The sequence below is a fragment of the Fistularia commersonii genome, chromosome 30 (genome assembly GCF_037954325.1).
Source record: "Fistularia commersonii isolate RoL2024-O1a breed Wild chromosome 30, RoL_Fcom_v1.0, whole genome shotgun sequence".
Classification (NCBI taxonomy): Eukaryota; Metazoa; Chordata; class Actinopteri; order Syngnathiformes; family Fistulariidae; genus Fistularia; species Fistularia commersonii.
The window spans coordinates 5,442,020-5,454,383 of NC_141313.1; the positions used below are offsets into that span (position 1 = coordinate 5,442,020).

Consider the following 12,364-nt stretch of genomic DNA (forward strand, 5'->3'; position numbering starts at 1 on the left):
ATCATTCATCCGCTGATGGATCAGATGTGGTGGAATAAATGCAGGCAGACAACGGGGACAGTCATCGGTTAAACACATACGAGATTTGTGAAGTGTAATCCTGTCACATAAACATTCAATCTTTCACTTTTATGTGTATAAACATGTATATTTAGGTTGCCCTGATACACAGGATACATATACAGACAGGCAGGCACACACACACACACACACACACACACACACACACTCACGTGCGCAGAGCCAGCTGCAGCGAGGTAGTCTTTTATCAAGACCATGTGGGCCATCTGGAGCCAATTAATGCAGCCCCTAAGGTACAGACTCTGGATCAGTGCTCTTCTCCTCACACAAAACCTTTACCACGGTGGGGAACAAAAAGTCTGACTGGAGCCCAGCCCCATGCCGGCATCAATCAAACCCCGGACACAACGCGGACGAGCTTGACGCGCCTCTTGTCTCAGTTGTCCGATGCTTCAGGAGGACCCTAAAACAGTAGTCTGATTTTGAATGCCTGAGCCACTTTCAGATTTATTTTAACTGGTCTGGAAATATTTATTGAAATATAGAAGACTGACTACCGAATCAAATGCAGCTAGGCAAATATTTAAGTATGCATGCTTTGTTTTTATCTAATTTAATTATTTTACCTATTTGCTTTTCTTCAGCCCGCTATTATTACATGTCCCTGCCTCCTTGCCAATGCTCAGCTATTTGCCCTACTCTCCGTTTTACACGCTCTAATTCCACGTGGAGTTTGGGAACGGATCCCAATTAATAGTGCATTTTTTGGCCTCATTCCTGACTGCTAGTGTCCAAAGATCTTCACAGTATCAAGAGGCTGGCACATTCGCACAATTCAACACCGAGGCCGCAAGCTCATGTTCCACTCCACAGTCCTAAACCCAACACCAGGCTGAAACTAAACCACACATGGCAGCCAAGACCTGATTCCAAGGCCGTGGGCAACATCTAGCAGGGACGCGTTGTTCAGTATGTGACCTCTGGTCCACAAACGCTCACTCTACACTCCACGTCACTCCGTCACGTCCCCAGAGACTTGACAGAAGTTGGTTGTGAATGACCAAATGTAGCACCGCGTGAAAACCTGGAAAAGCTCTCTGAGTGGCGTAAGGTTCTAAATATTGATGTAGTCTAAGAATTGGGAAACAGTTAAACTGAAAACTGAGTGTCAGGCTGCAGGTCTAACTTTAGAAACAGACGTCGTATATCTGGCTTTGGTTACTCGTGGCAAGCTGGATTTCACCCACTGACATGAATCCTGAATGCAAAACCCAAATATTTTCTCACGCTCAGCCAGTTAAAACCAAGACATGCATGCTGTTATTCAGTTCAAGTGCGGTGTTTGCCTGGCTTTGCGTCTCTGACCCTCATGTATCGTGTGTTCCATGTACTTTCACATACAACAACAAGTTTCAAATGTCAGCAACTTCTTAAATAGCAAATGCTGGCAAAGAACTGAAGTTTGTGCATCCAGACATGGATTGTTGTAATAACATGTTTATGTTTCAAGTTTTTTTTTTCCATGCTTATCTCCTCCCCTGAATTTACTTGGCTCTTTCATTGACCTTGCTGGGTATCTAAAGGGTCTAGATATCAACCAAAAACTAGTTAGAACCTACCTTAAATTTTATAATTTCCTGAAACGACAGTTAAACATATCTAAAACAATACTGGTTTATAAATACTGTGACACATTCTAACAGCGTTAACTTAAACCAGAGCTGTTAAAGAGACGCAGTCTGTTCATTTATTTATTTTTGTCCCAATATTCACCATCACATTGTCAAAACACAAGTACAAACCTGACCGGCTGAACTCTGCAAGTTCAGAATACGGAGCAGATTACTTTGTTAACACTCAGTGTTGGAGAAATTTCATCTCCTGGACAGGAAATTGTCGGGCTGTTGGCTAAGAGCGAAGGAGGAGTAGTTAGTGCCAGCCTCCCACAGAAGGCCTTCAACCACAACAGTCCCCATGGCAACAGTTTAGACAAGTGTTTATAAGGTGGCGACTGATGAAGCATGCCAGAGGCACATCAGCCCCTGTGTTTGATTGACAGGTTCCATGTGCAGTTGCCTGAGCCTGGTCGTCCGTGTTGTGGAGGAACCGGCGCTCTCTCCTTTAGCCTGTCTCCTTTTCGCGGGGATCGCTCACTCGCTCTTCCTCTCCCAGATGGACTCGGCGCCCCGGCTGCTCCGGTGGCATGTGTGCATTAGCCGGAGCAGCGGCGCTTTGAAGAGTAGATGGCTGGGAGGTAGCAGGAAGGGATGGAGGGAGGAAGGGATGGATGAAAGGTGGATTAGAAAGGGATGAATGAGGACATCCTGCTATAATCTCTCGCTTTTTCTCCTGCCATTGGATCTCAGCTTCTCTCTTCCTGCGACTCCTCTCATTCCCCCCTCAATCAGCGCAATCAGGCTAATTTTAACTCATGTAAGCCATACTTTCCTAGTATGGCACTGGACCAACGTGCACTCTATAGCTCCCTATGCATGGGAACATAGTGTACCCTGACTTACCCACTCGAGCCCTCCTCTGGGAAGACGTAGGACTAAACCCAGCGGCTCATGTTACCACTCAGCTTTTAGTACCAAACTGTCATGACATTGCAAATTGTTCCCATGCAGATTTTTTTTTTTTCTTTTTTTTCAGTATTTACCTGGTCTTTAGGAGCATGAAGTTTCATGCGTTGACATGTCTGGTTTTAATCCGCGAAAAGCCAGTTTGTACACAATCGTCTTTTGTTGAAATGTTTACAGTCTATGGTCGAAATATATACATCACAGTTGTGGCTTCACTCGCTTTGTTGTCGTCTACAAAAGCCGGGCCCTTCTCATGCTCGCCTGATTCCCTGTATCATCTATTCCAGATCTTGGCACCGGCTCACCGGCAGAACCTCGCGGACAATTAATAATTTTTGCGACGTCTACACGAACATGCGAGTTAAAGGTTACTCGTATTGCCGCTGCTGCTCTTATTTTCTGCCAGGCTTTATCAGTGATTATGATACTAATTCTGGTTTGCAGTGGTGCCATCTGTCTGTCATCTCTCAGATAATAACACGCTACGGTGTTTAGGTTTTATTTACCACTTCCACGCTCCCAGCTGAACCCCGCATTATCACATCATCAGGGGAGCAGGTCTGTTTTTATTAGCTTTTTATTAACCAAGTAAATATGTAGTAAACAGTAAAAAAGATGGCAATAAATAGTGCTTAGAATGATGTACAGTAATGGGGTTTAATCTGATAACGGGAGAATAACACAGAAATGACCAATTTGTTGTCAGGAACTGAAACACTGGTCAGATGATGCAAAATTATCCCAGAAACACCAGAGGGCTTTTTTTTTTTTTTTTTTTTTTCCAAAGAGGCTCTTCTGCCAGTCTAGACAGGATGTAGCAAGTCCATCACTTTATTACCTCATTGGTCTGTTGCTTCTGTTTCGTTCATGCCAGTTTATTTATTTTTTTTTGTTTGTGGCGTTTATTATTAAGTTATTAATATGCGTGTACGTCTGTCTCCTGCTGTCTGTGTCTGAAAGCATTTGAATAAGGACTGGCTCATCTAAAGCCAGAGCAATAAAACTACCATGGATTGAGTTTCCTAAAGAAGATTTTCATGGAAGCTCAGGGCTCTCCTCCGCCTTCTGTTTAGGAAGTGGTCATCTGTGCTGCTCTCTCCCAGGCTATTAAATTGCAGGATATTAAATTGATAGGTTGGTCGGACAGGGTCTGGTGGCTGCACATTTGAACCTTTCCCCCGCACAGGAAAAGTTCAGGTGCTGCAGAAAGGTGTTCACACTCATTCTGATTTATACATAGCAGTCCGAATGCACCCTTTTTCGTGTGACATCGCCAGCGATCATCGAGGGACTGAGGAAAATGAATGTTGCTGTATTTTAGTTTAATTTAAGACATCAGTATGTTTTGCACAGTTTTTAGTTTTATTTTTAGAAGCAGGAGTGTAACAGACAAACAAATGTGAGTAGATTCATGAAAGATATTACAGCGGAAAAGGCCAAACGGTCCCATCTGTTGATGAAAAGAAAGCCCATTGGCGAAGGAGAGAATCTCTCAACACCGTTTTGAAGTTCCATCACTGTAAATTACAAAATGCAAAGCCAAACACTCTTCACTCTTGAAAATATATTAGTTGTTAAAAATGTTGTTGATTTAGACGGATCACCAAAATGATGTTATATAAAGCAAAAGGATGGGGGTTGCCCATTATCAGTCTGCTCGCTGTTTAGTATAAGCTGTCATTTTTTGTGTACGTTTTTTAATTTCTTTAAAACAAATAGATGATCACAGACATAAATTAACACCAATGCAGAATACAGAACCATTTTTATGGTTTAACAAATATATTTTTTAACCCTCATATTATGTTAAGGGTCAATTTGACCCATTGGGTCAATGGGTGAAATAGGTCAAATTGACCCTTAACATAATATGAGGGTTAAAATATCCTGTTAAAAATGTTCTCCACATTGATTTTTCTTTGTCAGAACCCATACACCTGGAATTGTTTTGCCCTTTTTTTTACAAAGAAATGGAAGTCAGTATGAACACATACCTGTCCATGTGGGAATTCTACTAACATCAGAATAAGAGTTCTGTTAGTATCTTATTCAAAATAATGTTACAGAAAACCGTTACAAAAATCCAAACATGGATGAGAACAAAAGGTATAACGAGCTTTTGAATTTTTGCCTGAAAGAAAATCAGTGCTGGAGCCCAAATCGTGGATTGAGTCCACAAACAAGCCCAATATTCTGCTTGTGCATAGGCACTCACACTCACACTCACACACACACACACACACATGCAACAATCTTTGTATTTGGGAGAATTCTTACCTCGCTATCCCTGCTGCTGATGCAGCTCTGGATTATACTGCCTGGATGAGTCAGTCAGGACTTTTTGCTCCGCGTTTGTCTTGCTGTTGTGCTTTACTTCCTCTATTTAAGTCTGTGACGGCTGTCTGATTAGTTGTGTGCTGCGTGACTCTGGTTCCCCATCAGATGTCCAATGCTGTGAAGAACAAATTCCACCCAAGGACAAAACAGTCTAGCTTGTGCTATACTCGTGCTTGTGCTCTTGTCTCTTTTTATAACATACCTCCCCTTTAACCGTCCCACAACCTTCTGTGTCTTTGTTCTCTGGATTTCCAGCCCTCCGGTTTCATTATTTCATACCCTCTCCAACATTTGACTTTCTCCATTTCCAGTCTGTCTGGTTAGCTTTTCATCAAATCTGGTTGGAAAGCAGATTCATCTCTTTTGTCAGTTTATCTGTAAGTTTATTTTCTTGTTTTCCCCGTCCTGTCCTTTTCTCCGGTACACAACAGGTACATCCTCATGTGACGTGACATGCGTCTCCACTGTCTTGTTCTGCCCTCTTTTTTTCAGGGATTGTTTGGTCCGCAATTATCGATTAGATTTTTCACAGCAGGATTTCCCTAGGTGATGCCACACATGGCAGATTCATTGAAGACTTTGTTAAAAAAAAAAAGGGAAATAAAGTGTTCTTGTTTGTGCGCAACTTAATGCAAGCTTTAATAGGAAAATTACCGCAATCCTTGGCTCTTGTTCCCAAATGACCACATTGCAAACAAACTGAGCATGTGCGTGTATTTATTTTCTTCAGTTTTATCACAGCCTCCACTCCACACTACAATGCGTTTCCCAATGTGAGCGCAATCATTTCTCAATTTCTCACATATTGAGCTTACACCCATGTCACGGTGAGAAAATTGACACGTTTTGACACCGCGCTGTTCCCTGATTGAAGTGCAATCGGAGTATTGCACCTTTCAGTGGCTGCGCCAAATGCATTGTGGGTGTTCTCCAGACATGATCCTATCTTCTCTTACTTCAGTCCGATCCGCAGCAAATTGACAAATAATACCAGGATATCACATTGCTTCTATCACATCTCCTCAACATTTATATCATGGGTCGTGTTCTCTCTTACACACACACACACATACATACACACACACACACACACACACACACACACGCTGCTGCATAGATCGATTTAGACCACTTGCTGGTTGATGTGGTCCCTGACAGTCTAGTCTTTCATGGACTGTGTATGCACACACATGTGCTTCCATGAAGACAGCATGCAAGAGTAAATTTTCACACCCAGGTATCTGCTTGCGTGCGTGTGCATGTGTGCGTGTGTGCGTGTGTGTGTGTGTGTGTTGCGTATGAGATGGGGTGTGCGACAAGGAAGTCCTCTGCTCTCTCTCTTTCTCAGAAATCCACTTGTTTAATATTCTCCTCTGTCCCTCGCCGGCACAGACGCATACTGTGAACTAAAGAGGAAAGCGGGGAGAAAAATGAGAGAGACATCTCAGAGGCATTGTTCACCGCAGGGGTGAGCGAGCCCATCCAAGACAAAAAGATAGAGAGCAACGGGAAGATAAAAAGGTGAAAAGCGAGGAAGGCACGGAAATGAGAAAATGAAGAGAAGTTTTTGGGGTGTGCCCAGCCGTTTCGGATTCATACCAGACATTATCAGGAATGAAAAGAAAGTCACCTTTTAATCTGGGAAGCACCTGCATTTTTTGCAAGCTTATTGAGTGGTACTAAGTGTTTGCGTGATGGTATGTAAACTCTGACCTTACACTTTCAAAGACTTAATATTTACCGTATGATATTTCAAACTGGTGAACCACTTGACTGACTTGACCACTTGACCACTCGACCTTGTTCCTTTGTACCATTAAATCTCCTTTGCTCTGTACATGACAGCTTTATTCATCAGTATTCATGTGCAATATTCTTGGAAAATTTGACACGCATCGGAATTACGGCATTTAAAAGACAGCCAAGCGACATACGAGCATATGCAAAACTGTGTCAACTCGCTCATTCAATCCACTTAATAGTCTGGAACCAAATCTTTGACATCTTCCACGTCCTGTTGACAGATGCGGCAGGGTTTGGTCTTGATTTATAAATCATTTAATGAAATCTGAGTTGAAGAGTGATGGGATGCTGCATGGGGTAATCGAAGTCTCGACTGATGTGTTTTTGAGCTGAAATCAAGCTGTGTGATGTAAATACCAATCGCAGAAGAGCGTGCCGCTCCGAGTCAATCAATAAAATCCATCCATTACTCACTGTAATCCTCCGATAATAAAACATTCTTGCTAAACCATAAAACATCCAGTCCAAATCACTTTCATGAATGTACGACCGGACTCGCGCTCCTCTGCTTCGATTCTCGTTCCTTACGTCTTTTCTGACCCGGTTGGCAAAGACCCTACAAATGACTGATTCTTTGTACTGCTTTGAGCAAGGTGATTTGTATGGAGCGGCGTTCAATTAGGACAGTAATGAAAGAAGCAATCTCTGTCTCTAAATAGCCTAAATTCTATACATGTTTTCATGCTGTCAATCCTAAACAAAGTGGTGGCACATGACAGACGAAATGTATTAAATGCTCAGCAGCTGTGGCCTCCTTGTCATCTACTGCCTACTGCTGTGGACGGATCCTGGCATACTCAGCTGTAATTAAATGACACATATTGATTCACCCGCTCCCTCCTTGCGGTCTTCTCTCTTTCAGACCTCGGCTCCAGGCCCAGAGGAAGTTTGCCCAGTCCCAGCCCAACTCACCCAGCACTACGCCCATCAAAGTGGCTGAGCCTGGCAGCCTGAACACGGGCCAGGCCACCGTGCCCACCTCTTCCGTCTCCTCGCTCTCCTCCTCATCGCTGTCCTCCTCCATCCAGGACCTTTCCAGGCGCAAACCCAAGACCGAGGACTTCCTCACTTTCCTTTGCCTCAGAGGTAAGATACAGACCGAGGTTTTCAATTTTTAATGGGATATGAACACATGTCTCTGACTAGAGGCCAGGATTCACATTACGGCTGTGACCGGATTAGATTTGCTGCCACTTGGCTGTCTCGACTTAGGCCTGCAGTATGTAAGCTTCTGGTAACAAGCCCATGGTCACACACCTGCCAGCGTATGTTCTCTGTACCTGTCATTCAGCGGTCCAGCCCTCTCGTGGTATTCGGTCAGACTTAAACGGATCCTCTCACGTAAGGCTCCCCACAGTAACCCGAACACTGGGCCGACATGTTTATCACACATGCTTACTATTAGGCAACTCGAGATATCATGTAGGTTTCTTGAAGTCATGTTTTGTTTGCCCCCCAGCCACTCCTACACACACTAACCACATAGACCTACTACAAATATCTGTGCACTTGCCCAAGGCTAAGATTATCCTGCATTTCATCAGCTTACACATCTTCCCCTCTTACCTTTCAACAACTCTCTGTCTCCTTAACACCCTGCCTATCACCCCTCTGCCAGAGCAGCTGCGCATACATTTACGCACCCGTTCTACCGACTCTACTCGGGTCCGTAGATACTATGTAGCACCTCCAGCGTCAAATGAAAATGTAAAAAGCCACTGTAGGGTAATTGGTAGCGACGTTCTCTCCGAGTGTGTGCCTGCAGTGTAACCGCGTGACGCACAAGCGCGCGCATGTTTTATTTGGGCAGCGTTTGCGAGAGACATCGGTACAAAGGAAGCGGCGTGTACGCGTGTAGACGTGTATTCTGTTGCTCACTATGTTCATTGTTTAAATTATTATGCTAATTAATTTACAATGAAAGAGTATTCCAAAAAACCAAGACAGGGGTGACCTTGTGATTGACATGTTACAGCCATGAAACCCCAGCGCTCAGGATAGAATGTGTTTCAGCTCTGCATGTATTTAATCTCCAGATGGTGAAGGAACTAGATTCTTCAAAAAAAAAAAAAAAGTAATCCCATTTCATGTAAAGCTTATCTACACTCACCGTGTGTCAAGACCCAGTTAGACACACTACATTTACATAAACAAGTCCGTTGTCACATCCAGCCGAGCTAATGAAGACCTCACTCATGAGGTCTATGCTGACCTGCAAGCAGAGTAAAAACTGCATAGCAGTGTGTGTTCATAACTAGAACTGACTAAATTTTACACTCCAAACCAATGAGCACTAATCTCCTTTTGTCAATCCTGTATCTGTAAGTTTTTACTCACACATTTTTTTTTCTATTTTTACAGGTGAAGATATGAAAAATGGTGTAAAAGTTAAATTTTCATCAAAGAGGCTATCTACCTTTTAAATTAACGTAATGCTTTGAGATAACCCTGTCTGGTGCTGACATGAGTCACATCATGCCCTCCATAGTTTGAATGCTCCTTCCACGTACAAGAGATTTGAGACAGCACACTGACCCCATGCACTTAAATCAATAGCTTTATATCTTCTCGTAGTGTATCTTCAATAATCCTGAAATAGAAAAACGAATGACAAGATATTCTGGGCCCGGCTAATAAAGTTGGAAGAGTCATCCGAGACAACCTTGGCTGTGACTTCTCCGCTATCTCACTTTTGTCCCCTTTGTTGAACACCCAATTTACTGTCTTCTTAAACATGTCCTCATCCGGAATTAACTCATTTGGAAGACAATACCGCCAGCCTCAGATCCATTTACCGTTATCATTATTAACCTCTGCCCAACTTCCAAAGTAGGCTGGAGACTCAAGAGAGGCAAATTTAGATTCAAGTCTATTGAGACGTGATGGCTATACATTGCTGTTCTTACAAGGAACACACCCATTATGGAATGTCATTTAAACCTTACAGGCTCATTCGAAAAGGCGTAATTGGAAGTTGCTAAAAGGGCCCAGATCCTTTGGTGAGAGGGACTTTGATTTGCATATATAGGTCGGCGTGTCGCATAGGCCAATGTTACAACGTCCCATATACTTTGAAGTCGGGCTTATTCTGAGCTCCATGCGCAAACCTGAGCTCACCCTGAGACGACATGTGTTGTGGTGGACTAATGAAGTATGGGGTGGTTCTGACTCATATCTGCTGATTTTTTTTTTCCTTTGTAATTAAGGTTAAAGAACAGTGCTTTGTAAGCAGTTTTGTAGTGTTGCGCTCCCGTGTGTGTGTGTGTGTGTGTGTTAGTGCATGTGTGTATGTCTGTCTGTTTGCATGAAAGAGAGAGAGAGGGATGTGTGGTGTGCTCTATTGCAGTGTTAATGCTAATTTTAGACTTAGACTGCTAAGCTAACGATTGAATGGTTTTCCACTGGGCTTTTTCCACTCTGTGTCTCCCTGGTTTACTGCTATATTTATAGACCGACTTTTGTGTGTGTGTGTGTGTGTGTGTGTGTGTTTGTCTAATGTCCATGCTGTGAAGATGACATTTTCTTGCACAGATCTTAGTCTGCTGTTTTCCCCTTGGCCTCTCTTATGACCCACATGCATGGACCCTTACCAGAAGGGGGAAACGGGAGAATGTCAGCAGAACCCTTGAGGTTCTTTAAGTTGTGTGCACGTGCGCATGCGTGCGTGTGTACGTGATTGTTTTAGTTCAAGTCTGTGCATGAGTGCAAATTCATTTTGCTCATCCTGCTTATCTCATGGGTGTCCTTTGTTCAACTGTGTCTGTGTGTCTGTCTGTCTGTCTGTAGCTGCACACATGCACTTTTAAGAATATACAGGCAGATGTAGCCTGTGAGGACACCCGTGTTAGCCTGGTTAATCTTTTCAAAGGAAATCATGTCTTTCATATCATCTGAAACCTCCAATCCCCTTTAAGATTCTGATGCTCTCTGAAGATCTGACCACCATCACACATTAGGCTCCCTCATGTCTGCTCCCAAAATGCATCTGACAGGATCCGCATCCACATTATGGAAATCCAATAGCTGCCTCATTTCCCGTCTTTAAAATTAGATTTATTTAGGTCTTGTTTTTGAAGTCATTACAGGGCAGTTAGCAAAACTTGTACCCTGAAACCCCAATCCATGGAGATTTCTGGGATTTGTCCAGGTCAAATGTTCACCATATGTAAACATACACACACACACACACACACACACACACACACACATACTGCACTGTTTGCTGATGTTATCTGGTAAACATTACAACCCCCCCCAAAGGCTTCCATCCATCACTCATTGTGACAGCGACATAAAGAAGTTCAAATACTCTGGATTTTAAAACGATATTGTGAGTTGCACCAACAAACGAACAAAGCATTGTGAGAGCTGGACTCACCTTTTTTTTCAGATGGGGTTTGGGACTGACAATAATCTTATGGGACCCCCCCACCCCCCACCCCCCAACTAATAAACTGACTGCTGGTGTTGTTGTTGTATCCAAGGAAAAGTTATTTTTAATTCCTCCAGGGGAGAGCAAGGGTGCCTGATTATTCTGATGCAACGTGGGAGTAACAAGAGTGAAAAACAAGATTTCTGTGTGTACTGTATTGAAGGATGCGCACCATGTATGCACACCACCCACTCTGTCGAGGCCCTATATTCTAGATTTGTCTCACATACACACGCCCTCACACACAAGCTCGAGTGTTCAGTCCTTGCCCGTGTTCTCAAAAGGGTGTTTATGTGTGGTCCAGGCCTGTAGTTGGGCTGTTTATATCCATGGAGAAAGCCATTTGGGTGGTAGCCAGACAGTCTGCCTCTGGCTCTGTCTGCCTCTGGTAACCCAGAGGGTGCACTGTTGGTATTGGCAAGCAGGGGGCAGCACCGAGGGGTGCTGAATGAAGTCGTTTGATTCAGCTTGCTGACGCTCTTTTATCAAATAGCCTGTGAGTTTGATTTCACATCGAGATGCTATTTTGAAGACTGTCTCCCAGTGTTTGTTTCTCAGCGGTGGAAATGTTTCGAATATTCAACGAAGCACGTTGCAAATGTTTGTGTTGGGAAAGAATTTATTTGCCGAAGTCCTTTTTTCCAGCGAGGCTCAAACACAGATACATCCACATGCTTAAACACACACACGACCTCACAATGTACATATTGACTGAAATGAGATAAGAGTAAATGTAGTCAATTAATAACTGCGCCAGCTCCTGGAAATGGGTCTTATAGAAGATAACTTCATAGAATGTGATTATTTATTTTTCTTAAACCTAGCACATATGTTTCTGTTTGCCTCCCACCATGTTTACGTCTCCTTCCCCTTCTTGCAGGTCCTCTTCTATACTTGCCAGCCCATATGCCCTACCTCGGTCTTATAGGGAGGTTAATTTGTCCGCCCTCAGCACCGACACAGTGAACTGGAGAACTGTGAAGTCCTAGTATGTGATAACATGTGTGACAATGTATGCTTTATTCATTTTTTTTTAAGCAAAGGTTGCCAGCTCTTGGTAACGAGACTCAGACCTCCGTCTTTGTGGTTGGATTCTTTTGATTGTACTTTGTCGGATGGTATTGTTATTGTCTGGGAATCTCGCTAAACTAGAAGCACATTTCCCCCCCTGGGAAAAGGTGTTCTAGTC

The 12,364-nt window shown here is 43.4% G+C and overlaps 1 protein-coding gene across 2 annotated transcripts in view; it reads left to right on the forward strand.

The window, feature by feature from the left end:
- jarid2b (jumonji and AT-rich interaction domain containing 2b) overlaps window positions 1–12,364 on the forward strand; it is a 104,607-nt gene that overhangs the window by 64,247 nt on the left and 27,996 nt on the right. Inside the window, exon 4 of one of the 2 annotated variants that reach the window (XM_086178006.1) lies at window positions 7,606–7,829. The exons of the other annotated variant lie outside the window; for it this stretch is intronic. Coding sequence (XP_086034132.1) covers window positions 7,606–7,829 — 224 coding nt within the window. The remainder of the gene's footprint in view (window positions 1–7,605; window positions 7,830–12,364) is intronic. 2 annotated transcript variants of the gene reach the window in all.